Below are 25,811 nucleotides of genomic sequence, written 5' to 3' on the forward strand. Positions count from 1 at the left end.
ATTAAAGAAGTTTGGGAAATACCGCTGAGGCCTAGGTGGGAGGAGAGCCCAGAAAGAAAGAGGAGGAACCAACCAGAGGCCTCTGGGGAAAGGCACCCACAGATTACCCAAGGGAGCATGCCTGGAGGGGGAAGGGGTAATCTCCTATTGCAGCCTCCTGTCACTTGCCATGGACAGAGGGCCTGGGAGAGCAGCTGGCTGGGCAGCCACCCTTTCCTTACCTCCACAGCCACAGCCCTGACAAGGGCTCAGGCTTGTATCAGTGTCACCACTGGGGGCTGTTTCGGGTTGTCTGTGATGTCATTATGCCAGCCTGTAGAGAAAGCCCACCAGGGACATCTGCACTTGGGCAGGGAGTCACGGAGGAGCCCCTGGCCCCACTTCACCCCCTGGGGACTCTATCTCCAGTGAAGGAGGTGAGCAGGAGGCAAGGACTAGGTCTGGGGAGAGTGCAGCATGAAGGCCTGGAGAGGCTGCTGTGGAGGAAGGAGGGCTGGGCTCTGGATAGAGGCTATGGGACACCTGGGGCAAGCCCATGTCACAGGTGTCATAGAGACATAGCCCACACTTGTCATCCCAGATCAGGGGACCAACAGAAACCACTGCCAAAAAGCAGATAAAGTGGCTTCTAATGAAGTCACAGGGGCAGAGAGAGACTGGGGAGAGTGGAGGGCAGGGTCCACTCACATTGAAGGGATGGGTGGGAGGCTCTGCCTGCTAGGCTGCATCCCAGAGGGGAGACCAGCTTGGATTTTGGAGGGATGGGCTCCAGGGCAGTGAGATCAGGGGAAAGAGCCACCAGACAGGAGGGGCTGGCACATGAGGGTCATCCATGTGGACACTCTGGTCACCAGGAGATGGTGGGGGTTTAGGGAGGAAATCAGCAGTGATTTCTGCATTTTTCTCCCTGTAAAGCCTTGCATGAATTGCTAGTGGCACTCATCATGCCACAGGCTGGTATTTCTTTAAACATCTGCCTCCCACCCTGGACGAGAAGTTCCTAAAAGCATGACATGTGCTGTTCCTATCTGGGCCCAGGTCTAGCAGGAGCTGACAGAGATGGGCTCATACTTAGAGCAGTCATGACTCGTAGGCTTCATCATCAACACCTCGCCTCCTCCCCAACAGGTGCAGGTGGGAAGCACACCTCAGGACCAAAGAATCGTCGGGTACATCTCCTGCACACACCTGCATGCCCTGCCAGGTAGGGTCTGGCAGCCCCTGATTTCCAGGGCGGGGCGGGGGGGCAATCTGCCCGCCGCGGGCTGGGATTGGTGCCGGGGCGTGGCTGGGGTCTAACTGCAGCTCTGCCATCTGTTCTCTATGGCTCTGCCCCACAGAGGACAGTGCCATCCGTTGTGAGCAGCTGGACCTGCTTCAGGACTGGCTGGCTGATTTCCGAAAATCTACCTCCTCGTCCAGCACAGCCAACCCCGAGGAGCTGGTGGCGTTTGATGTCGTCTGTGGAGATTTTAACTTTGACAACTGCTCCTCTGGTGAGGTGGTGGTCCTCCCCAGTTGGGTGGACTACTGGTGAAGGCATGGGCTCCAGTCACACTGGAAAGGATTGGGCTCCACAGCTTGAAGAACTTCCTGCTGCTTGTGAGCATGTGGGTGGGATATTAGCAAGACTCTGATTTCTGTGGCCCCTAAAAATCCTAAAATGAGAAGAGCCCACGCTCTGCCTAGAAAGCTGAGAGGCCTCCTTGCTGGAGACAAAGAGATGCCCTAAAAATGAACTTCTGATGGAGAAGCTTGGGGCCTCTGAAACTCAGACTGTGGGCAAGCTAGCTAACACTACCCACCAAGTCGTTACTCATCTCCTGCTTTGCACCAGGCACAATTCTAACAGCTGTTTGTGGGCCGGCTGTTTCATTTAAATCTCATAATGACCCAAAGAGTGAGCACAGTATTAATCTACAGGGTGTGGAAGAGGAAGCTGAGACCCAGATAGGCTGAGTAACTAGTCCCAGGTCACAGAGCCAGGAAGTGGTTGAACTGGGATTTGAACCCTGGCAATTATATCTTTACCCCTTAGGCTAAAAGACTAAAAATTCATCATGGGTAAACTTTTAAATAATTGACTTAAATAACTGATCTGGTGATCACGCTGATCTCAGTTTACTTCTGGGAGTTTATGCAGCTCTGAGCTTCCCTTTGCCCAAGGAGCTGATGTGAGGAACCGCCACTCCCCGCCCCCCGCCCGCCACTGGCTCCTGGGCTCCTTCCACGCCAGCCCCAGCTCAACTACAGATGAGTGAGTGACACGGGGTCTGTGAGCTGAGGCTTAGCCCTCAGTGAAGGCTGGAGACCTAAAGGTCCTACCTGGAGCACAGGGTGGTGCCCTCACTTGGCGGCAACTCTAGGGTGGGTGGGGAGACCAGTGCCTACCGTGGAACATACAGCCCCTCGATGGTAGCCCTGTGGTCCCCTCAAAGACACATTCCTGATACCAGCTCCAAATGCTAGGTGCTCCTGGGATCCTCCTGAGTCAGGGTGGGGATGTGGTACACACAGGAAGAGGCTGTCAGAGAGGGTCTCACCCAGTCAGGCCCCACTGGTGCCTGTCCTTCCTCCCAAGGGGTCTCAGAAAGGCCCTCTGGCTCCATGAGTTGGCAAGACAAACTGGAATTCAGGGCAGATCACCTCCCTCTCCTAAGTCCTATATGGTCACTCTTGATTCAACCTGGTCACCCAAGTCTGAAGGGCAGGGGTCCCTTCCAGGACAGCATGAGCGAGCCCCCACAGGTTTTGCCACCAGATCTGGGAAGACCTCAAGATCACTGTCCCCTGGAGCCCAAGAGGGACCATGACCACTGTCCTCAGAAGGATAGCTCACTCCCACCCCCGCTGGGGGTGGGGGGGGGCATTCTCAAGGACACAGAAAACCAGTGACAAAGGAGACCCCACCCAGAGGCAGTTACCTGAGTTACTGACTAGAACCCAAGGCAGGCAGCCCTCCAGGACAGACACCCTGAGCCTCACAGCATTCCCTTTCTCCCCTCATGCACAGATGACAAGCTGGAGCAGCAGCACTCCCTGTTTACACACTACAAGGACCCCTGCCGCCTGGGGCCTGGAGAGGAGAAGTCCTGGGCCATCGGTGAGCTGGGGCTGGGCACAGGGTTGGGGGCCCTGAGGGGGAATGGCGGAGGGGCACTGCAAGGCCTGAGCCCACCCTGCTGAAACCTGACACTGAACCAAGACTGGGCTCCCCACAGGCTTCCCAGAGACATTTCAGGACCTATCCCCAAGACCACTCTGCAAGGGGCAGGGGTAGAAGCCCTCACCCATGCCTCCTGCCCCCCAGAGGCAGCCCTCCTAGAGGCTGGCTGGGCCCTGTTCACAGTGACCACTCTTGCCTCCTTGTTCCTAGGTACCATGCTGGACACAGATAACCTCTACGATGAGGACGTGTGCACCCCTGACAACCTGCAAAAGTAAGCAGCCAGCACCCATGCCACTGCAGTTGTGCAGGGGTGGATGGATCCCAGGGCTGGGATGAACACTGAGCACTGACTCTGGTGTGGAGAGATGGGTTGTGCAGGGTAGACTAGAGAATGCAGTTCCATGGGAAGGAAGCCTGTGAAAGCCTCAAGGACTAAAGCTGGGGTTGGGCAGAGACCAGGCCACCTTCATGCCCCAGGGACTGGCCTGACTGAGGAGAAGCCTTCAACCAGGAGGAGGCTCTAGAGGTGGCACTTCCTACATCAGCACCAGAGTCCGGGCTCATTTTACAAGAGCTTGGCCAGCCCTGAGCCATAGCCTGCTTCGAGGCCCTTCTGGGCACAGGGAGAGGGACAGAATCTCTCAGGGTGAGGCCAAGGGCTGCTGAGACCCCTGCAGAAGAGCCATGGAGTGGCATCCATTGCAGGGAGCCCGGCAGCTGGTAGCCACCAATCAGGCAAATAAAAACGCGAGCAGAGCTAACACTAAGTAGTCATTTTCAAAGCAGAAACAGTTCTACTGCAGCCAAGCTTCATACTTGAACCTGATGAGAATTCCATACAGGGCCCATCTGAGAGGCCAGCAGCAGAACCAATTTGTAACTCACAGCCCGAGACTGCACAAAGCCATGGCAATGGCTCCTCACAGCTAATTTAAGCCAATTAATTAGATTATAGACTAAATTTGAAACATCATCCTATGCCGAGAAAATTATCTTTTTATGAGATGATGATTAAAAAATGACTATCAGTAACTCTTAGATCATTGATGCTGGAATTAATTACCAAAGGCCAAGGACGGTAATGGATTATATTTCTGAGATGTAGTGATGCTCTGCATGTCATTAGTGTATTTATCTCAGGGCTGATAAAGGCCTTGTAGAAACCCACGTTTGCTGGCTGTGCCTGTCCAGGTGCCCTTTCCATTTGTTCAGTGTCCATTGGCCTCTGCAAGTCTCCCGGGAAGGCTGTCCCCAACCAGTGCTCAGGCTCCAAAGGAAACCTGGCAGGAAGGGGACGACAGACAGGAAGTCAAAAGGCCTGGATCCAGGGTGTTAACACCCAACCTGAGTCCCTTGCACATCCTATAGAGAACACTGACCCACATTTAAGTACCCACATCAGTTTTCTTCCTGTAAGAAATGGTATGGCAACCACATCCCACATTTTTTTTTTAAACATAATTTCTACACCCAACGTGGGGCTCAAGCTTATGACTTCAAGAGTCACATGCTTTTCCTACTGAGCCAGACAGGTGCCCCCAAAATTGTTCCTTTCTTAGCATTCCTGGTCCCCCAAATGTCTTGGGGCCCACAGCAATCAATCATCCTTGTGTCAGAGGAAAGCTCAGGGGTTTGGTGGCACAGCTGCTCAGAGAGAAACCAACACAAGAGTCCAGGCCCAGGATAGGGCCTGGGTGCTCTCCTGGCTCCCTCACCCCTGCTGACTTGAAACAACGGTCACGGAGGGTGGGGTGGGTGGTTCTGAGGACCTATAAGAGAGAAGGGTCCCTGAGGTTCACTGCAAAGACCCTTTCCCACCCCACCCCCACCCCCCACCACTGGCTCTAAGCAAAGCCCTGTGTGCAGAGAGGGGTGAGCACTTCTGTTCCAAACTCGGCACCCCAGGGTCTGGGCAGTACTATGTCCAAACTTCAGCCACAGCCAAGCCCAAGGTGGACATGGACAGACTCTGGAGTGGCATGGCTCAGTCAGGAACTCACAGGGTCAGACTGGGTTTCCCTCCACCCTAGTCCCCTTTTTTTGGGTCCCCAGGGAAAATAGATCTTAAACACAGGGTTTGGTCTGACCTGCATCTCTCCCACTTAGGGACTAGAACATGATTCCACACTCAGGATCTGGGGTCTGGAGAATGGGGCAGGGGCTCACCTTGCTTCCTGTCCTTCCTGTCTGTCGAGCAGGGTCTTGGAGACCGAGGAAGGCCGCAGGGAGTACCTGGCTTTCCCCACCAGCAAGAGCCCCGGGGCAGGCCAGAAGGGACGCAAGGACCTGCTGAAGGGCAACGGCAGACGCATCGACTACATGCTGTACGCAGAGGAGGGGCTGTGCCCGGACTGGAAGGCTGTGAGTCGAGTGGGCCAGGCAATGCCTATAGATAGGGGATCCCGTGCCCTGTACCCCTCAGCAGCACTGAGCTCTTCTCTGAAAACGAGATCTGTCAGTCTCAGAGTCCTTGGGGCCCATGGGATGCTCCCATTCCTCTGCCTCCGGGAAGATCCTGGCTAGACCCAGCCCCCGCCTCTGCCCAGAAGCCCCACCCCTGCCCTCCAGGACCCTCCTGTGTAGGATGCCCTCTGGATCTAATAGGAATGCTTCTTCCCAACAGGAGGTAGAAGAATTCAGTTTTATCACCCAGCTGTCTGGCCTGACCGACCATCTCCCAGTGGCCATGCGGCTAATGGTGTCTGCAGGGGAGGAGGAGGCATAGACCAGCCACGTCATTCAGAGCAGTGGGGCCTCTGCCAACCCTTTGAGCCGCAGCACCTCTCGGGCCATGTCCCCTCCAGCGAGCACCAGCAGTGCTGGGGGAGGAGGGCAGAGACCTGGGGGGAGACTTGGTTAGTCCCAGGTGAGCTGGAACCAGCGCTGCCCTGCACCTCTGGGCACTCACTGTGGACAGAAGGGTCAGGCTGGTCTTGGGAGCCACAGCTGCCCAACAGTGCCATTCTTTCAAAACGTGATTTTCTACAAATCTACAGCACAACCTAGTTTGTAACCCGGGGGTTAGTATGAGAACCGGGTTTCTGTACTCTTTGTATCTCTTCTCAAGCTTCGTCCAGGGTTCATTATTTTTGTCTGCTGCCATGTTGTCTCGCATGCCTGCACCCTCGCATGCACGCTGCCCGCATGTCATGTGCCACACCGTAGCCACACAGACCCCTCACTCGGGCCTCACCCAAGGCCAAACTCCAAACACAATCAGAACCAGCCAAAGAAGCATTCCTGGGCATAGGGCCGCCAGCTCCCGCCTCCAGGCCGGACGACTAATGAGCAGGGACCATGAGGGCCGTGTCCAGTTACCAGCAAGCCCGGGCTCTTCCCAGGGTCTTGCATTCAAGGGCGATTATTTTAAAAAGAAAAACAGAAAAAGTTAAGAAAACCCTTCACTTTAGAAGGTCTGCAGACCGTGAGGGAGAACACTGCTCAGGCTCCTCTCTCCCAGCCAATCAGGGCCCCTGAGTCTCCCCTGAGAGACTTCAAAGTGGGCAAAGGGAATCTGAGGAGAGAGCATCACTTTTTTATAGGAAGAAGGGGAACTCATGACATAAAGGGGTCAGGGAGCTTCAGGTTTTCCAAATGATAGATTTATAGCTTCTCTTCTGTCAAAACCAACACATCCCCTTCTTTCTGCCTGATCCCATTTCCCTTCTGGACACCTCTCTGCTTTGGGACCAATCTTTCCCTGGCTGAGCTCAGGAACTGTCTGCCTGCCTCTGGGTGGGGCTGCAGCTCTGTCCTCCCAGCCCCATCCTCAAAAGTGACCCAGGGCCCTGGATGAAGGGACAGGAAGCCAAGGTGCAGAAAGGCATGTCCCCTCACCATTACCAGTGTGTAGGCTGGGGGTGAAGGCCAGGGGCCACCGCTTGCCTGGGGCATGGAGTGGTACTGGTTGGCATCCAGGCCAGTAGACACCCACTCTGCCACCGTGTGACCTGGGCAGGGCATGGCAAAGCCTGCAGGTGAAGTCCACAGCTCCCCACTCCACGGCAGCTCTGCCTCTGCCTACCTGACTTTTTAAACATGCCCGGAGATACTCCCCAGTCACACGAGGGAGGGTTGTGTCTGTTTTCCCATGCAAGGACCCTCCAACTCAGACTGTTCTTGACAACTCCCCACTGATCTCCCCTCCTTGAAGTGCCCTGACCTTGTGCCCACCTGGCTCAGAGCCAGCTCTGCCTATCAAGGCTGGGGAATGCACCAGGATCTTTCTGCCAGAAGCCTCCTCCTGGTGCTGGCACGCTGATGCAGTGCCTCGTCACCCAGTTGAGCTGCAAGAGGGACCAAGATGGGGCCAAGCAGCCAGTCAGGGGCAGGCCCTGTGCTGGGGGAGGACTCTTGAGAACTATACACACGGAGGCACTGGTTTGTTTGGGGCAGTGGGCTGCCGGCTTTGTTGCCAGGAGCATTCACTGACCAAGCCCCCAGCCCCACCCTGAGTCCAGAGCCAGGAGGGGCTGCTCACCACTGAAGGCACAACCCCACCTGGGCTCTCTGCTGTGCCTAAGGGCCTGGCCTTCAGGGTCTTGGCTAAGCCAAATGGGGCCCCCACTCCCAGGAGCAGCCAGGAATCTCTGCTCACACAAGTGGGGCCCAACTAAACACACTCAACGCCTGGATGGCTGGGACTGAGCAAAGGCCCCAGGCTTCAAGTTGGATGTATGTCCAGGAGAGCAGCAGGGACAGAGGCCAGGGTTCCTGAAGCAGAGAAACTCCGGGCCCAGCCTGCATCCCTCCAAGGAGTCACCTCCCTCCCAGGGCAGCTCTACAGGAGCCACAGCACAGGGGTACATGCTTCTCTCCCTACTCACAGGGCGGCCTTAGGCAAGTCATACCTCCCTGTGCCTCGGTCACTTCCTGTCCTAACAAGGTCACCTCTGCCCAGCCTGGCCCTAGTATCTGGAGCCGGACCAGCCTGTGTCCCAGCTCCCCTTGCACTTCCCTCTGGCGCAGCTTCAGCATCGAGGATGCCACTGCCCAACCACATGTTTCATCAAGGCTGTGGACTCCTAGGGCCATGCACAAGCCAGACTTTTCCATTTTGATTTTTAAAAAACAAAGAAAACACTACCAGAATCTCAGATTCTGTGGCATCTAGGCCTAGGAGGGGTGGACACAGGGGTCACTCAAATCCCCAACTGAGGCCCCCATGCCCACTCCAGGCCCAGCCTCCTCCAGAGAAGCCAGGAGGCAGGGGTCAGCTTTAGAAGGAAACAGTCATTTCCATTTGTCCAAACCACCTTGAGTTTTAAGTATGAATATTAACCTTGATGCTTTTTAACTACTGTATTAACTTGCTGAGATTTAGAAATACTGTTTTAAAAAAAAACAAAATTTTTTAATTTCTGTATTTTTTTCTGTATTGTATCCTCATGGGACATTAGGGGTTTTATATGGTAAGCACACCTAAGGTTTTGGTAAAATTATTATCAAATATATATCCAGACGATTCTTCCCTAGAAGAAAAACAATCTTTACACCTGATAAAATATTTTGAAAAGAGAGGTGTTTTTCCCCTTTACTGGTGCTGAACAGAAAGATGGATAACAAGGATAAAATAAAACTGTGAGGCTCAAGGCTGGTATTCTCTTATTTGAGCGACAAGCTGGGGCCAGGCTGGGGGGGGGGGGGCACCTTTCTTGCCTCCTCCCCAACAGGATTGGAATAGGCCAAGTCTGCCCTGAACTGCCAGAAAACTGGGCCACCTGGGTTCCTACTGTCTCCCTGTTCCCTCTGGAAGTGGGAATAAACAGTGAAGGACACCTTGAACGTAGGGAGAAGCACGGCTGGGGCCTCCTCAGGATTCTACAGCCTTCCCTAGCAAAGCAAGCCCCAGGCTAGGGTGGGATGGCTGCACGGCACCCACCTGCCCCAGACTTCCAAGGTGGAATGGGGGCACACAGGAAAAGGTTTACCTCCTGGTTCCCCCTCCTGATGGCTGGTTTCCTGGTCTGCATCTCAGGAACTGCTATGAGACAGCCTCTTCCCTGTCCTCTGAACAGTAGCCTGAAACCAGGTGTCAGTCTTGGGTACCTGCTGATGCTGCAACACCAATGGCAGATGCTTATGGATGTGCCTTGGTAACATTACCCAAGAGATGAAAAGGACGGCCCTGTCAGGGTCTTTCAGGCCCAGGACTGAGCCACAAGTCAGTATCTCCACCCCAGAAGCCCCTCCTAGCTGGAATCAGGCAGGAGGGACCCCAAGGTTCCCCAGTACAGGCCAGCGGCTCACAGAGGGGCAGCACACCTACCGCAGCACTGCACAGCTGAGAGCAGCACATAACTTGCCTGGCCCAGCCAGCTCCCAGGATGGTAGAGGGAAAACGCCACACTAGAGCTTTCTAAGCATTTTAGAACCATGGCAGGGGGGCTCCCTGGCCCCTCCTCAGCTCCAAATTCAGTCAGCAGTTTATGCCGCCCATCACACCCAAAATAAGGAACCGGCAGAGCAAAAACACAAAAAGGGAAGAGGGCTTTGAGCCTGGAGGCCAAGCTGGGCCCTGAAAAGAGAAGTGCCTTCACCTTCCCTCCTAGAAAGCCACGCCAGTCAGAGCCCAGAGCCCTCAGGCCACTTTATTTCTCAACAGGTGAGGGTCACTGCCCATCGTCCAGGGTGTCTGAGAGTGAGAAATCCATGGTGATGTCTCCAGTGTGGGGGTGGAAATCCACGGTGTAACTGACAGTCTGAGGGCCGCCCAGCGGCGCTCTGGGGTCCGCCGTGGTGAAGAAGTACACTGCCTGCTTGCAGTGGGGGTTCCAGCAACAGTCCCCCTGTAGAAGCAGCGAGAAGATAGTGAGGGCTACTAGCACCCAAGCCCCCTCCTGGCCAGTCTCCAGCCCAGGCAACTCGCAGTGAGAAGCTGGTCAGAACCAGGTGACCTGGGGCCACTGAAGAGTTACAATCCGGCTAACTTGTAACCAGCTCACAGGGTGGGCCTGTTCTGGGACTCACGTGCACAGCACTACCTTGTCCTCTGCAGACTTCAGGAGGCCAGTGCTGACAGTGCTGTCCGGCGTGAGGTGGTATTCCATCCACAGGACGGCCCCATGGCTCCTCCCAGGCCTGGAGGTGGGGATGTTGGGCCAAAGACAAACAGCCACACAAGAGATGGGCAGGCACAGCCACGGTTCCTCACCGCTTTCCAGAAACCTCTGATCTTTCCTTCCTCCCCAATCAGGAGGCTGCTAACATTCCACCTGACTAAAGGCCACTTGGTAAAATGCTGAGCAAGAACCACAACCCAGAGCCCCACCTGCTCCCTGCAACCTGGCCAAGCACTTAGAAGGGAGGTGGAGCAGGATAGCCCAACTGTGCCTCACGATGAGTAGCCCTTACCAATTCCTAACCTGCTTAATTCCCAGCAGGGTTCAGGAAAATGGCCCACTGGGTAACCATAGCAACAAAAAATCACTTTTCTCTATAGCTGTGATCCATCATGACACTTAGCTCAAAGGAAGCTGCAAGTGTGGGGGGATGTGCAAAGCCCACTCTGGCTCTCCCTCCCCACCTGTACACACCCAGAGGCTGTGGGGACCCACTATACACTCAGGGCCACTTTGGACCAGGAAGGGCAAGGCCCAAAAAAGGAGGCCATGCCACCCACATGAAAATGGCCAAAGTAAGTGCTTAGTCACCCAGGCAGTTAACTAGACAGAAAGCAGGCCCTACCACTCCCTTCCCCAGCTTACTGCACCCTGGAACCCGTTCTTACCTCCTCAGCTCAATGGAGCCCTCAGCATGGATCAGGTGTGGGGGTACTGGCTGCCGAAAATCAAAGGTCAGGATCTGCTGGGGCTCAGACAGACAGCGGCATGGGTACTCCCACAGCGGGTGGGGTTCGGCCTCCTTGCTCTCCCTGAAGTCCAGGGCACGCTGAGAAGGGAAGGGGAGGTGGCAGTGGGCAGAGACAGAGACAGAACCAGAGCCAGTGGCCTAGGAGATAAGGGGCTCTTGTCCAGTCTCCAAGGTCTATACCAGTGGTCCTTTACCTCCTTGGCCCAGGTCCCTCAAGGTAACTGCCACAGTCAGATGCCTCAGTGGGTCCTCACAGAAAGACCACACACACCGGGATCAAACCAGCTGCCTTCTCTACTCTCAGCTGCCATGCACAAGTGTCTTCTCAGAGAGTTACTTCACCTGAGCCTCATTTTTTCCCCTTTTTAAAATGGGATGACGCTGGCTGTCTCAAGAGCTACTCTGAGGACCAAACGTCAACACTGGTAAAAACATCTGGCACTTGGACACTTGCCCATTCAGTGACCATTACTGAGCACTACAGCTGCCAGATCATCCTACATGAGGCTCCCAGTCTAGAGGGAGACAGGGAATCACAGTGCCTGGACACACCAGTGTCTGGCTGAGAATGGGGTTGGGCAGGAAAGCTGACCCACACGTGATCTCTGAGCAGCTACCTGAAGGTCACACAGGAGTTGGTAGAAAGAAGAATGTATAAAGCCAAGGAGTGAGAGGGCGCAGGGCACAGACCAAGTGGCAGGGGTAATGGATGGGGTAACATATGGGGCCAGACTCAGGATCAATAGGTTCACCTGGACTGGGTAAAGGAAAGCCAAGTGGGAGGGGTAGGAAACTGTGCACATGGAGTAGGTGGGTGGGACACTACAGGCAGGAACTGTGCCCCACCTACCTTAATCATGTCATCCATGATGTGTACGTCAAAGCCTTCGCAGTCACCACAGGGACTCCGGATCCGCCATAGGTCCTGTGAGGAAGGCAGAGCCCTTGTCGACACCCAGTTGGGGATGGATGTCACAGGTTCGGTAGGACAGCACACAGACATCCACACCCACCCAGAGACATGAAAGCACGGTGACAAGAGCGAGAAGAGTCAGTGAGGTCAGGTTGGGGGGAAGGAGACAGCCCCAAAAAGGCACCCCTTGCTATTCCCACACACTTGGAAGAGACCCCATGATTGAAAGGCCTCAGAGACACCAAGGATCTAGGAAGGTCACTGAAATCTGCAAAGTGTCACATGATCAAGTCCTCTCCTACAGGGGACAATCAACCAGAGCCACTGGGATGGGGTTTCTTTGGGAAGAAATCTGTAAACCAGTTCCTGAGGCTCTGTGCCTATAAACAGGATGTGAGGACATTGGGAGAGAAGGGACCAGAAGTGCACTCAGGCTAGCCAATTTTGTGTCCCGTTTCCTGGATATATGTCTGGGAATGAGCATCATTCCCACATTCCCTCCTGGGCCATGAAAGCCAGAACTCCTGTGGAAATCTCGCCAGGTAAATAGACAACACAGAAGAAATGCCCAGATAATCACTGATGGAGACACTAAGCTACCAATGGGTGAAGCCGTTCTTATCAAAGAAATATCAAATGAGGTTCACTCTACTTCTCAGGTTGAAAGCATTTCAAAATCCTTTTAAGAAGAAACGTCTTTCCCAAAATGACTTTGTGACTGGTTCTGCTTTGATGAGGAAATTAAAATGAAGCTTTTCAATTTTTTGTTACATAAAGAAGCTGACTTTCCATCTCAAAATGCTTTTAACAACTGGAGCGTCAACTTTTAATAAGAACAGAGTGAGCTGCACAGCATGTCTTCTGAAACTCTTCATTTATGTTTTTTTTAATTATTCTGATAAGGGATAATTGTAAAATGACAACACACAGCCATTTCCATTTCACATGCCAAATTACCGCATTTGTACAAAGGCAAGTCTCTTCCATTCAACCCTGCAGTGTGCTGATACAGAAAAGCAGAGGCCCATATCATTAAGACTCACATTGCTCTATCTGCACCCAAGGTCTCTGCAAGAAAATAAGGACCCCCAGCCCCTGCCCTTTCTGCAACAACTTCTGAGGGGCCTACCCTGAACTCCACGACCACAGTGTGCAGCGAGGCAGTCTGGGGCATCACCACAGCACCAGGCCCCAGATGCTGGTCCACGGCAGTCCGCACATACCAGAAGTACAGGTTGTGCCAGGGTAGCAGGCTGGTAGTGAAGAATGGTTCACCCAGGAGGAGAGAGATCTGGCAATGAGAGCAAGAAGGGGGGCCAAGATGTCAGAACGAGTTTGCTAAAGGGTGAAGGACAGGTCACAAGGTTCACGGGAAACATGGAAATAAAAGGGCATCCATTCCCTCAACCAACAAGCATGCCAGGTCTGCACCTGCCTGAAGACACAAAAATGAGCAGACATGAGCCCTGTCCTCAGGAGTGCAGAGTAGAAGAGGGAACAGACAGGGCCGGGGTTATCCTTGTACAGTGTGGTTTGACAGACGTGAGGAAGGGACATGTGGAGGGACCCCAGGGTTGGGCCCTTCATGGGAAGGTCCAGTGTAGATAACATCTTCCTGAATGGCATCCTGTGGGTAGATTCCCATTCAGCTTATCATAACAAACTGTTATCAGTGCTCCTCTAGCAGTCTTCCTCAGTAGGTTCTGAGCACCACAGAAGTGGGGACATTGGCAGCACAGTATCCCCAGCACTTTGCAAAGTGCCTGGCTCAGAGCAGATGGTTAGTATATATTTGCTGAGCAAATGAACAAATGTATGAATACGAAAAGCAAAGGACTGGGGATTCTAGCAGAGGTATGCAGGGGAATAAGCATGGGTGTGAGAGCAAGGCCCATCAAGAGCTTGTTACATGAGTATGCAGGGTAGGATGGTAAAGGGTGAGGCCAGAGAGGTGGAAAGGAGTTAGGTTGCCCAAAGGCAGCTTATGAAAGGTCAAGGAGGCTGGACTCCTTCCTGATGGTAAGAGGGGATCTCTAAACGCTTTAATTGGGGGTTCAAAATGAGAAGGAATGTGTTTTGGAAAGAGCCCTCTGACGACCATGAAACATACGGAGAGACCACCCACAGGGACTTGGGTGAGTACTGCAGTGGTCCAGGAAAGGAGCAGGGAGTGTACAGAAGGAAGGACTGGGAGACACAACAGATGTGGAGGACACAGGGCACCCAGGGCTGGGCCCAAGCAGAAGGACCTCAAGGGAGGGGCCGATCTGAGATGACATCTAGGTGTCTGGCTGAGGTAACAAAGATGCAGATGGAAACACCAAAGACAGAAATGAGCTGGTCCTGAGTATTCCCTGCCCTGCAACATCAGAACAAGGCAAGAATGCCTGCTCTCACCCCTTCTATTCACCACACTAGTCACCTAGAGTCTAGCCAGCGCACCATCATCAGTGGCTTATAGAAGTGGAGTAGCTTTCTTTTTAACATTTCTTTCTTTTTGAGAGACAGAGAGTGAGCTGGGGAGGGGCAGAGATGGAAGGGGACAGAGAATCCAAAGCAGGTTCCAGGCTCCTAGCTATCAGCACAGAGCCCAATGTGGGGCTCGAACTCACAAACTGTAAGATCGTAACCTGAGCTGAAGTCAGACGCTGACCAACTCAGTCACCCGGGCTCCCCAGAACTAGAGTAAGTTTTTAATCCTCATCTATGAGAAAAAAAAAAGGGCAACTTGTACTGAGTGTTCATGGCAGTATCATTTATAGCAACCAAAAAACAGAAACAACTCAAGTGTCCAGCAACTAATGAACAGATAAACAAAATGTGGCCTATCCATGAAATGGGATGTTATTTAGCAGTAAAAAGAAATGTAGTACTGATTTATGCTACATGGATGAACCTTGAAAGAAGCCAGTCTCAAACAGACCACACATATCCCATGATTCCACTTACATGAAATGTCCAGAATTGGCAAATTCGTAGACAAAAAGTAGACTGGTGGTTCCCTAGAGGCTGGGAGGGCAGGGGGCAAATGGGAAGTGACTTCTAATGGGCATGGGTTTCATTTTAGGTGATAAAAATGTTCTAAAAATTGACTCGTGATGATTGTACAACTGTATGAATATACTAAATCATGGAATTTCACACTTTAAGTGGGTGAACTGTATGGTATGTGAATTACATCTCAAAAAAACTCTCCTTAAAAGAAAAGGCATAGGGAGAAATGGGCAAAAGACCTGAAGAGTGATTTCAGCTAGCTAGACATGGAGCAATTAATGGGCGCAGGAAACGTATTCAACACCAGTGGTTACTAGGCAAATACAAATTAAAACTCACACTCGTGAAAATGACTGTAATAAAAAAGACAATACCAAGCGCTGGTAAAGATACAGAGAAACTGGAACCTTCGTGTGTAATGGGGATGTGAAATGGTGTGGCTTCTCTGGACAGTTTAGAAGTACCTTAAAAAGTTAAACAAAAATACTACACAACCCAGCAATTCTAAGCCTAAGCATTTGAGGGAACTGAAAACACATATCTTCACAAAGACATATATCAACGCTCACAGCAGTATTATTCTAACAGCCAAAAATGGTTAAGCGTCCAAATTCAGCTTAGGTCCTGATCTTGTGGTTTGTGAGTCTGAGCTCTACATGGAGCTCTGTGCTGGCAGGGCAGAGCCTGCTTTGGATCCTCTGTCTCCCTCTCTCTGCCCCTCCCCTGCTCACTCTCTTTCTCTGAAAAATAAACAAACATTAAAAGAAGAAGAGAGAAGAAGAAGAGAGAAAGAGAGAAGGAAAAGAGAGAAAGAGAAGAGAGAAGAAGAGAGAAAGAGAAGAGAGAAGGAGAAGAGAGAAGAAGAAACAATCCAAATATCCACCAACAGGTAAATGGATAAACAAAATGTGACATGGCATATTATTCAGGATTAAAACGGAATAAAATACTGGCACATTCTACAACACGGATGAACCTCAAAGGTGCGACTAGTGAAAGAAGCCCAACACTAAAAACCATGTATCGTTCTACTCCATTTATATGAAATGCCCAGAAAAGACAAATTGATACAAAGAAACCAGATCAGTGCTTGCCTGGGGCTAGGGGCTGGGTGATGGAAATGCTCTAAAACTAGAGTGTGTGATAGTTGTACATCTCTAAAAATTTATTAAAAAATCACTGTACACTTGAAATGGGTTAATTTTATGGTACGTCAATTACATCTCAGTAAAGCTGTTAAAAAGCTGGTGAAGAAAGGTGATGGATTCCAGCTTGAAGGGCCTGTAGGATATGCAAGGAAAGCATCCAGTGGGCACTTGGACATGAGAGATTTGCAGACCCAGCTTTGGAGGCCAAAGATTCCCTTATGGGAAAGGACATGATCACCTAGAGAGAGAGGAGACACAGAGGGAGAGGAGAGAACAGACAGGGAGAAACCATCAGAAGACTGCTATGGAAGGATCAAGTGAAGGAAGAGAAACCCATGAAAAGTTCAGGAAGAGCAGCTAGAAAAATAAGAGAAAAACCTGGAAAAAGCAGTCTCTTAAGGCCCTAAAAAGAAATGTGTTGAGAAGGGAGAGGCCCCTGAATCATGAGGGCCCAGGGGGCCAGTGAGAGGAAAGGCAGCAGAAGACTGTGTTTACATCTCAGGTTTACTAAAGGGTGGGAGTAGTTTTAGAAGCAACGGGTGGTGGGTGGATTGTGTGACAAGACCAACCTTAGGGGACAGAAGATCAACTGCCGAGGTGGCAGGAAGTAAGCAGAACGGTGAAAAGTGAACCAAAATAACAGGAGTGAACGGGAGCTGGAGCACTGTAAAGGGATAAGGCAGAGAGGCCACAACAGGCGGCTATTCATCCTAACAGAACCATTCTGTCCTCACTCGGAAGGAGCAGAGATCGGTCAGAGTTCAGAGTAGCTCATGTATTTGCAGACCAGACATCTATGCAATGCCTCACCACATTCCCACAGGGGCTGAGTTAGGTATGGGACCCACTGTATGGCCTGAGAAGAGAAGGGGGACTCAGGCCATCTCGGTGCTGTGCTGTCCATGCAAATGCAGAGCCCCTGCCACTCACCTTTTTACCCTCCAAGTCTGCAGATGTTAACAATTCAGGCCGTTTCTCTATTATATTAATTTTATCTTCCAAGTGATTAGCCTTGAAAATCTTATGAGGAAAAAAAATGAAAGTATTGTTTTTGTCCAGAAAAAACATCTCAAAGTTGTTTTGTATGCTTGCAGTTTTCTGGCCAAATTGTTCTAAGCACCACTTTTATCTGCTTTGTGAAAATCCTCTCCTCCAGGGGCATCCTGTGCACCAAGCAAAATGTTGTAAGAGCAAAAGAAATTTCTCTTACAGACGTATCAGCAGGGCAGGACTTAGCAATAGGCTTGTAGTTCTGGTAGTTTCCTTCAGAAAGGAAATCAAAACCAATCGATGGCCAAGGGAAGAAATACCATCATGGAACCAATCAGTCAGGTCAGCTTGTGAGTGTTGACTCCCTGGGCACTGGGTCCCAAAAACAAATCATAAATTCAGTTATATCACTGCAAAGATTGTAGCTTTTTTAGTTTTATGTGAAGCGAGGAGAAAAGCCATAAAAAATAGAGTCTAAATGTTTGCTGCTATTCATCGACAGCCCCAGAAGACTTCTACACTGGCTCTCAAGGTGGGAACTCTCACCAGCTCCCTTACTGCCAAGACAGCATCAGACCAATCAATCCCACACTCAGCAAGGCAGGCCCCTGACCTGCCTCCCCGCCCGATAGTTTAGTAACAACAGTCACTTACTTTTTTCATCAGTCTATGAGAAGCTGCTGAGCTCTCTACTGTAAATACCTAAAAAGAATACGATGCTATTAGAGATTCATTTGACAAAGAAATTAAAGATTAACTTCTGAGTCTGGGCGGCTCAGCTGGTTAAGCATCTGACTCCTGATTTCGGCCCAGGTCATGATTTCATGGTTTTGAGTTCGAGCCCTGCATTGGGGGTCTGAGCTGAGCATGGAGTCTGCTAGGGATTCTCTGTCTCCCCCTCTCTCTGCCCTTCCCCCACTCGTTCTTGTTCTAAGTAACATTAAAAAAGAAGAAATTAAAGATTTAAAACTGGGGCACCTGGGTGGCTCAGCTGGTTGAGTGTCCAACTTCGGCTCAGATCACGATTTTGTGGTTTGTGAATTCGAGCCCCACATCAGGCTCTCTGCTGTTCAGCGCACAGCCCACTTTGGATCCTTTGTCCCCCCACCCGCCGCCCTGCTCTCTGTCCCTCCCCTTCTCTCTCTTTCCCTCTAAATAAAAGTTTAAAAAAATTTAAAAAAAAAAAAAAAAAAAAGGTTAAAACCCAACAAGATAATTCCAAGGCAGAATGTACCACCTAACCAAGTCTACCTGTGCTCACTACCCACTGAGACAGCACCCACTTCCTGCACTGATGCTAGCAAGATGCACTCAGACACTGGAGCTGCAGCTATATGGGAATAGCTACAGCCTGACTCCTGTCTGCACACGGAGGCAATAAACCCCAAAGCCCCCACATGCATGGCAGCTGCACTTGCAAAGGCCTTTAGTCACAGAACTGTGTACCCAGACCATGTGATATTCAAACTCAAGAGCTGCCCTCAGGAAGCTGGCAGAATGCGGTCTGGTACCTGCTCTGCCCCAAGGTGATGGGCCAACAAGGAGAGCAGACTGCCGTCACTGACACACAGGCAGACACTGTCTGGCTTCAGCACCTGCAGGACAATAACAACCTCAATACGTTTTCTTATAGCAGGTCAAGAAATTCTTGTTGGAAAACTGACAGAAACACCTCCTTTCTCCTAGCCCCATTAACTCACTCTGTGATCATTCAATCTACCCCTCAACACCCAGCTGGATCTTCTTGTAGCCCCAGACTTGTGCTTGCCTTGTAGGCAGTAAGCAGTCCCCACCCTCCAGTGCAACCACCTCACCCACCTCTCCCTATCCAGACCTCACTGTCAGGAGAGACTATCCCCAAGCTGTCCTACAAGGCCCACCTGAAGACCTGCCCCACTTGCTAGAGGCCATCTCTCAGTTTACCATAAGCCTCTTCCCTCTCTGGTCACAGAACAGACAGCTTGGGCTTTTGAGTGACTTGCCAAAGGCAGGGATTACTTTATAGGTCATAGATCCCTTTGAGAGAAACTTTAGATGGCTGGGATCTTCCCTCGTGCCAAAATGCATGCATGTATATATGTGCACACATATTTCTGCATACAACTCCAAGAGGTCCAAAAGACACTTCTCCAAACCCTCTGTATAGTCCTGAGCTGAGAGACTCCTGCTACACGCAGCAGGGAGCAAAGGTTTCAGGCAGCAGAGTTACATAACCAGACTCATATTTTAGAAAATTTTAGAAAGAATGCAGCAGATGAAAGGAAGAATGGGGTGGCTGAATCCACTGGGATTATCCACAGGAACTACTAGTGACCACAAAGGCAAAGTATCTAGAGGGACAATGGCAGCGGCTGAGGTAAGGCTCCCAGGCAGAGGTTCTCACAGGACAGCAGAGAACAAGCCCTCAGAAAGTCTAGTAACATGCTTCCTGGCTACTATCTGAGTGCCCACCCAAAAGCCAGGTAGTACAGAAATCAAAACCTGCAAATTATAAGCAAGCAATGACCTGAGGCCCATGCTACAAACTCCTTCTTGACTATAACCATCCAAGGGGATGGACACTTACTGTCCGCAGAGCCTGGATGTATTGATCAGTTCTGTCCTGATCGTTGATCTCTCCAAACCGAGGCCGGTTCCAGAGCAGGTGAGCTTGGCAGTCACACACGGGGCGTGCTGGATAGACTCTCCTGTCCTTTTCAGGGCTAGGCCAGGAAATAGACACACATGATGAGCATAACCTGCTAGACACCGGCAAGCATGAAGGTATGGCACAGAGATGGGCATAGGGATCTGCCCCACTAAAACTGAAATAAGCCATGGTGGGCACACCCACATCCTCTAGAGGGCATGAGTCCAGGAACTGGCTTTCAAGTAGGCATTAGAGGTTGGAGGGTCCCCCAACCAGAGACTTCTCATTCATGTCTCCCCCAAACAGGGGCCCTGCAACCAGGGCAGTCTAAGAACATGCCAATGGACACTAACACATCTACTCACAAACTCTTGCTCTTGTTTTATTCTGTTCAGACACAAGCGTGCCCACTTGTGCCTCTACACTGTTTATAAGGCGAACTTACGTAAGTACACAGTATCACAGGCCCAGGGCTTCCCCCCACCACAAGACTTGGGGCATACCTGGTCCTCTGGAGGCTGTACCATACACAATAGTCATCATGGTGCGCTACCAGGTAGATGCTTGAGCCTTGGACAACAGGCTCTTCTCGTGGCAGGAAGTACACACACTGCATCCAGTGGTCCCGCCACTGAAATAGGGAACAGAGATATCAGCTATCCCCAAGTTGCAAAAAGAGCAACGTCTCTAATCCAGGAGCCAAAATCTAAGCCAAAAATCAGCTTGCAGGGAGACCATGCTGTGGACTACAGATGACTACTCTTGCCACAGAGATAAATAAGAAGATTCTCAAGTCAGAGAGGTTCATGTCCTGAAGGCTTGCTGGCTTCAAGGATACAGCCCAGGGAAGCAGTCTTCCAGAAGGGTTTAGGAGAGGGGACTCCAGCCTGTCATGTGTATGTACATGTGCATGCCTCCACCTCACGTGTGTGCACACACAAAGGAAGGCAGAGAGGGAAGGGGGAGAGAAAGCAAACATGGCAAATGTAAATAACTGTTACATTTAAGTAAAGGGCATCTCGATGTTTATTTTCATTTATTCTATGGATTTAGAATTTTTCAAAATAAAAAGTTGGGGAAATAGTACAGAAAGGTTTTGTTCTGTTTATTCTTTTGAATTAAATAGTTTTTAAAGACCTGGAATACTCTAAATTGTGAAACATGGTATACAATGATCCAGAGTCAACTTAATACGCTGTGTTGATCCTTTTTGACACTACAAACCCCACATACAGGATTCTATGCTAAGAAAATGCAAACAAAAAAGGAAAAAAAGCTATATTCTCAGGAACACCCATATTACAGATTTATACTAGCAAAAACTGGACCAAATGTCCAGCAGCTCAGAAATGGGTTTACAAAATCTTATTCAGAATATTCACAGACACTGAAAATGGTAACTATCATGACTAGTGCAGCATGAAACCAGAAGTCAGCACTGACAAAATCTGTGCATATGGAAAGAGATCAAAGGAAGGGAGTTCTTAGCAGTGACAGGACCCTGAGTGACTTTGGATTCATTTTTGTTTTACACAAGGTTTATTACTCTCATGACCTTTAAGCCTCTTTTTTAAAAAGAAAGAACTGTCCTAAAAAGTGGATGCCTGGCTCAATTCTGATGACACAAGCGTGTACTCATTCTCTGTCATCATCAGGAACTAAGAAAAACTTGGCCCCTGGGAGACTCCATCACTGCTGGGCGCAGACCCAAATGAGGCTGATACCAGCCTTACTTCTCAGGAAGCATTCCGCCCTCCCCAGATTTGGATCTAACTAAAACGCAGGTGAATGACAGCCCCAGGTATCTAAGATGTCTATTTGAACATAAAAGCTAGAAAATGACAATGTAACTAGACACACTGTAGAATAAGGAAACACAAGGAGGAAAAAACGATTCTCTAAAACCTGTAGTTCATTCCTTACTATGCAAATTGACCCAGACAAAAGAAGCCGTCCCCAACCTCTCCCGGGCCCCCATAATGCTCCCTGATGATCATCATCAAGGCCTTCTCAACACGCCAGCCTCCCAGGTTCTTAAGCTAAAGGTCTGCTGACAGAACCCACTGACCAAGGTGAGACAAACTGAATATATTTCAAACCAAGAGCAGTTTAGTGAAGTCAAGAGAGAAATGCATTAGCAAGCAGCTCTTCACATTTCTAACAGCCCACAGGCCACCACTGGTAAACAAAGGGCACAAACTGTACAAAACACTGGTAAAGGAAAGACACAAAGTCAGGAGACCTGGGGACAAGCATCCACTACACCGCCTAGATAGAAGGCCCTGCTCCAATCACTCACTGGGTTGGGTCTCAGTCTCAGTTTGGGCAGTATGTGGTTACCCAGCAAGTCTTCCATGGGAATCCAAGGAGAAAATATACATAGTAGCACTTTGAAGATATGCAAATGAGATCGTTAGCATTTTGCATTCTTATGCTAATTTGTATCCTCACACTCCCAAAGGGAAAGAAAACAGCCCAGCGTCCATCTCAATTCTGTAGAAGAATTCTGACCCACACCCTCCTCCCACCCCCAAATACACCCTGAGCCTGCAGAGGACCAGGATATGCCCAGGAAGTTCACACACACTGCTTGGAGTCACACACGCCCAATGCCAGACAAGTGGAGGACAGAAGGGAGAAGAGGGACCTCAAAGGCCCGGGAGGGGGGAAGGGGACCAAGTGCAATCCTGTAGCAGTCATGACCCTTTGGCCTAAGCAGTAACTCAGAGAGCAGGGGAGCAGCTAAGGTCATCCTTAGAAGTCACACTGGAACTAGCAGATGAGCAATCAAGATAAACCCAGTGCCCAGCAAATGGTTAACAGGACAACAAAACACAGAGAGGATGGTGCCCCAGGGCCTCCCAGGCGGAAAAGGAAGGCTTGATTCCTTGGCCCTGAACAGGCACCTTTCCCACTTTTTTTCCCTTTAGGTGTGCATATAAGGGGTGGACAACACGTGCACTTGAGAGAAAATTCAAAAGATATAAAAAGGTCATGGAGTAAAAAGTAAGTTTGCTTTTCACCCCTAACCTCTAGCCCCCTTCCCAGAAGCAACCATTTTTACCAATTTATGTGGATTCTTCCAAATATATTCTTATACACACCCACCACACATATACACTCATAAACACATACATCTTATTTTTATTGATACCAACAATGGCATAGCACACACTGTTCAGCACCTCTATTTTTGTTTCACTTAATGATCATCCTAGAGATTATTCTCCATCAGTGATAAGAGAGCTGCCTCTCTTAGCATCAGTAAGGATGCAGTCCCCTATTGGTGGCTTCTAGGTTGCTCCAGTCTTTTCTATTAAATCAGGGCTGCAGTGAGTATCCCAGCACACGTCATTATACACAGACACCAATCTATCCAGAACCTAAATGTCTGGAAGTGGCATCCTTCCTCTGATGACAGATTAGGTAGGCCTCCTTGTGCTCCATGGAAGCTGTGATGCTCACTGGCCAGTTGTCCCCACAGCGCATTACCAAATTTCCTGAACTTCATCACTAACAGGTGGAAAATCATGTCTCACTGCAGTTTACATGTGCACTGCTCTTATGAGTGAGGCTGAACAGCTTTTCACATGTTAAACAGTACTCTGCATTTCCTTTTCTGTAGTTCACGTCCTCACCCACTTTCAATTGAGCTAGAAAAGTACCCGTTTTTTTTTAGAAAAGCTAGATTTTGAGGCCACGCAGAAAATAAGTCTGCAGACAGACTGTAGTCCTCCATTCCAACTTGATGTGAGGCTCCCTGGGATTACTCGGGGGCAAGGGGTGTGGGCTCTGAGAGTAGCTGTGCTAGGACTTGGGAGAGCCAGCACATCCAAGTTTCCCCAAGGGCCCCTCTGTGGCTGCTGCCTGAATTCGGCTGAGAGATCTATTTTATATCTTATTATGATAGGTAGCCTTGCCTTTTGGGGATTTTTGTTTGTTTAACTCTTCTCTGACATTGATTCTGACATAGGCCCTCCGGTCTCTAAATTCTTGTGAATCTAAGGTTCAACACGTTACTTTCCCACAACCAGAAGTGGGTAAGTTTCCTGATTTACATGAAAATGTGCTCAGGTATTATCTCTTACCTGTAGCTCCTCTGGGTCTGAGTGTGCCCAGAAGGGGGCCATGCTGCATTTAATCTTCCCCTCAGGGTCCATTTCAATGTCCCACCAAGAGAGAACCACCTGAGCTCGACCAGATGCCAGAGGTTCAAACTGCCGGCTGTGGCAGGCTGCTGAGCTACTGACTTGCTTGCTGAAGTCCACACTGTGGAAGAATATGCAAGAACTTAAGTATATTTTAAGCCCACACACTCCATTTTTAAGCTTTTATGGTGACATCACTAGCAATGGGACTTGTCTGCAATGGACTCCTGCCTTCAGAAGCAGGTGACCTCAGCAAGGTTTCCTTCTCACTCATGAAGAACTTCTAAAGACCCCAATTCCACCAAATATCTTAAAGCGCCATCAGCTGGGGTGGCTTCTTGGTACCTGAACATAGGCAGCACATCACTGAGGACAGTGAAGTCAGCGGATGACACCTGGTTCAGCTGAATGTCATAGACAGAGGGTGCACCAGGGCACCTCTCCAGTTCCAAGGGGGGGACGATGACCTGCTCTCCACAGCTGGTATGCACGGGGATAGGAAAGAGCTTATTCCACGACCACATCCTCCTGGACTCCACCAGCTGAGCATAGACAGTTGCTCTGTGAGGCACTGCCTCACAGTTTTCCTAAGTTTGTTAAAAAAACAAAAGAAGAAAAAACAAACCAGTATATTATTAGAAAATAAACCCACAGTAATCCTCATGGATCAAAAGAGGTTTGTTCCAGGCATGCCTAAGTGGCTCAGGCTCAGTCAGTTGAGCATCAGACTCTTGATTTCAGCACAGGTCATAATCGCAGGATCTTGGAATTGAGCCCTGTGTGGGGCTCCACACTGAGCATGGAGCCTGCCTAGGATTCTCTCTCCCACTTTCTCTCTCTGCCTCTCCCCCGAGCGCGCCCCTCTCCCCTGCTTGCACTCTCTGTCTCTCTCAAGAAAAAAAAAGACAGAAGAGGAGAGAAGGTGGGGGGGGGAGAGGGAGAGAAGGGGGGGGAAGAGGGAGAGAGGGAGGGAGGAGGGAGGAGGGAGGGGGAGAGGGAAAGGGAGAGGGAGAGGGTTTGTTCCTTAATATCAGGTCAGTTTAGCAGCATCTAACGCCTTACCACTATCAGAACAGTGAACTGTTTTTGGCCTAATGTCCTTGGGAAAGGAGAAAAAAGGAACCACATTTCAAAAAGAATACATGCTATATCTAAAATGATTTACGTCAGATAAATTCCTGGCTACATGACACTTTTAAATACTTCAAAAATAACCCTTAATTGTTATCATGCTGATTAACTCCCACATCAACTTTGAAGAAAGAGTCCAAGACTTCCTGCGAAGCAGTAATTCTGGCACTGGGCTCAGAGTTTCTCTTAGGTACAGCTCTCACCCAGACGCCAGAACCTTATTGCACAGCCCAATGGACAAGTGTCCACCCTCAGATGACTTAATCTCCTGGCCTCACTGGGCACTGCCAATTGCTCCCCTTGTTTGGTTTTGGCTGAAACACCTCATCCAGTTTCCCTCCTACCCCATTCTTTCACCTGACAGCCTCTACGCACCAGGCACCAGGGGCCCAGCCATGAGGAAGACACAGCTACTACTGGAGGGAAATGACAGGCATAGGGTTTCTCTACCTTAGCACTAGTGACCTCTTGGGCCAGATGATCCTTTGGTATGGGGCTGTTTGGTGCATTATACCATGTTTATCAACACCTTGGCCTCTATCTACAAGGATGCCAATAGCATCCCCATCTCAGTTGTAACAACGAAAATGTCTCCAAGCATGACCCCTGATGAGAAGTACTGTTCTCCCCCTCTGTCTCCTTCAGAAGGCTAAACTTCCCCTGTTCATCCTTCAGAGAGAACTCCAGACTTGGTCTGGGCCCACCTTTCTCTCCCTCCACATACTCTCCCCTGAGGGAGCTCAGCCAGGGAAATTTGGTATTTCGTTTACCAAATACCACGTGTCCAAAAGCCTTCTGGTCCACTCCATTTGGCTGACCCTCAGATAGCTCAAACTCTATCTAAACCAAACAAATCACCTTCACCTCTCCCCCTCCT

At 50.3% G+C, this 25,811-nt stretch overlaps 2 protein-coding genes across 18 annotated transcripts in view; one reads left to right on the plus strand and one right to left on the minus strand.

Moving 5' to 3' along the window:
* SMPD3 (sphingomyelin phosphodiesterase 3) overlaps positions 1 to 8,760 on the plus strand; it is an 84,071-nt gene extending 75,311 nt beyond the window's left edge. For both annotated transcript variants that reach the window (XM_047834745.1, XM_047834744.1), the window contains 6 exons: positions 1,129 to 1,204; positions 1,341 to 1,496; positions 3,014 to 3,103; positions 3,377 to 3,440; positions 5,368 to 5,530; positions 5,793 to 8,760. In XM_047834745.1, coding sequence (XP_047690701.1) covers positions 1,129 to 1,204; positions 1,341 to 1,496; positions 3,014 to 3,103; positions 3,377 to 3,440; positions 5,368 to 5,530; positions 5,793 to 5,894 — 651 coding nt within the window. In that variant the 3' untranslated portion in view covers positions 5,895 to 8,760. The remainder of the gene's footprint in view (positions 1 to 1,128; positions 1,205 to 1,340; positions 1,497 to 3,013; positions 3,104 to 3,376; positions 3,441 to 5,367; positions 5,531 to 5,792) is intronic.
* A 973-nt stretch (positions 8,761 to 9,733) lies between these two features.
* Positions 9,734 to 25,811, minus strand: part of PRMT7 (protein arginine methyltransferase 7) — a 47,300-nt gene continuing 31,222 nt past the window's right edge. For 9 of the 16 annotated variants that reach the window (XM_047834736.1, XM_047834727.1, XM_047834728.1 and 6 more), the window contains 12 exons: positions 24,149 to 24,390; positions 23,744 to 23,924; positions 20,159 to 20,286; positions 19,593 to 19,728; positions 18,538 to 18,621; positions 17,681 to 17,728; positions 16,967 to 17,056; positions 13,024 to 13,185; positions 11,832 to 11,906; positions 10,899 to 11,059; positions 10,139 to 10,249; positions 9,734 to 9,957 (listed from right to left, as the gene is read on the minus strand). In XM_047834736.1, the coding sequence (XP_047690692.1) occupies positions 9,750 to 9,957; positions 10,139 to 10,249; positions 10,899 to 11,059; positions 11,832 to 11,906; positions 13,024 to 13,185; positions 16,967 to 17,056; positions 17,681 to 17,728; positions 18,538 to 18,621; positions 19,593 to 19,728; positions 20,159 to 20,286; positions 23,744 to 23,924; positions 24,149 to 24,390 (1,626 nt within the window). In that variant the 3' untranslated portion in view covers positions 9,734 to 9,749. Of the gene's footprint in view, positions 9,958 to 10,138; positions 10,388 to 10,898; positions 11,060 to 11,831; positions 11,907 to 13,023; positions 13,186 to 16,966; positions 17,057 to 17,680; positions 17,729 to 18,537; positions 18,622 to 19,592; positions 19,729 to 20,158; positions 20,287 to 23,743; positions 23,925 to 24,148; positions 24,391 to 25,811 lie in introns of those variants that run through there. The other 7 variants (XM_047834738.1, XM_047834733.1, XR_007147250.1 and 4 more) reach the window with 6 other exon arrangements.

This window comes from Prionailurus viverrinus, chromosome E2 (assembly GCF_022837055.1).
Source record: "Prionailurus viverrinus isolate Anna chromosome E2, UM_Priviv_1.0, whole genome shotgun sequence".
NCBI lineage: Eukaryota > Metazoa > Chordata > Mammalia > Carnivora > Felidae > Prionailurus > Prionailurus viverrinus.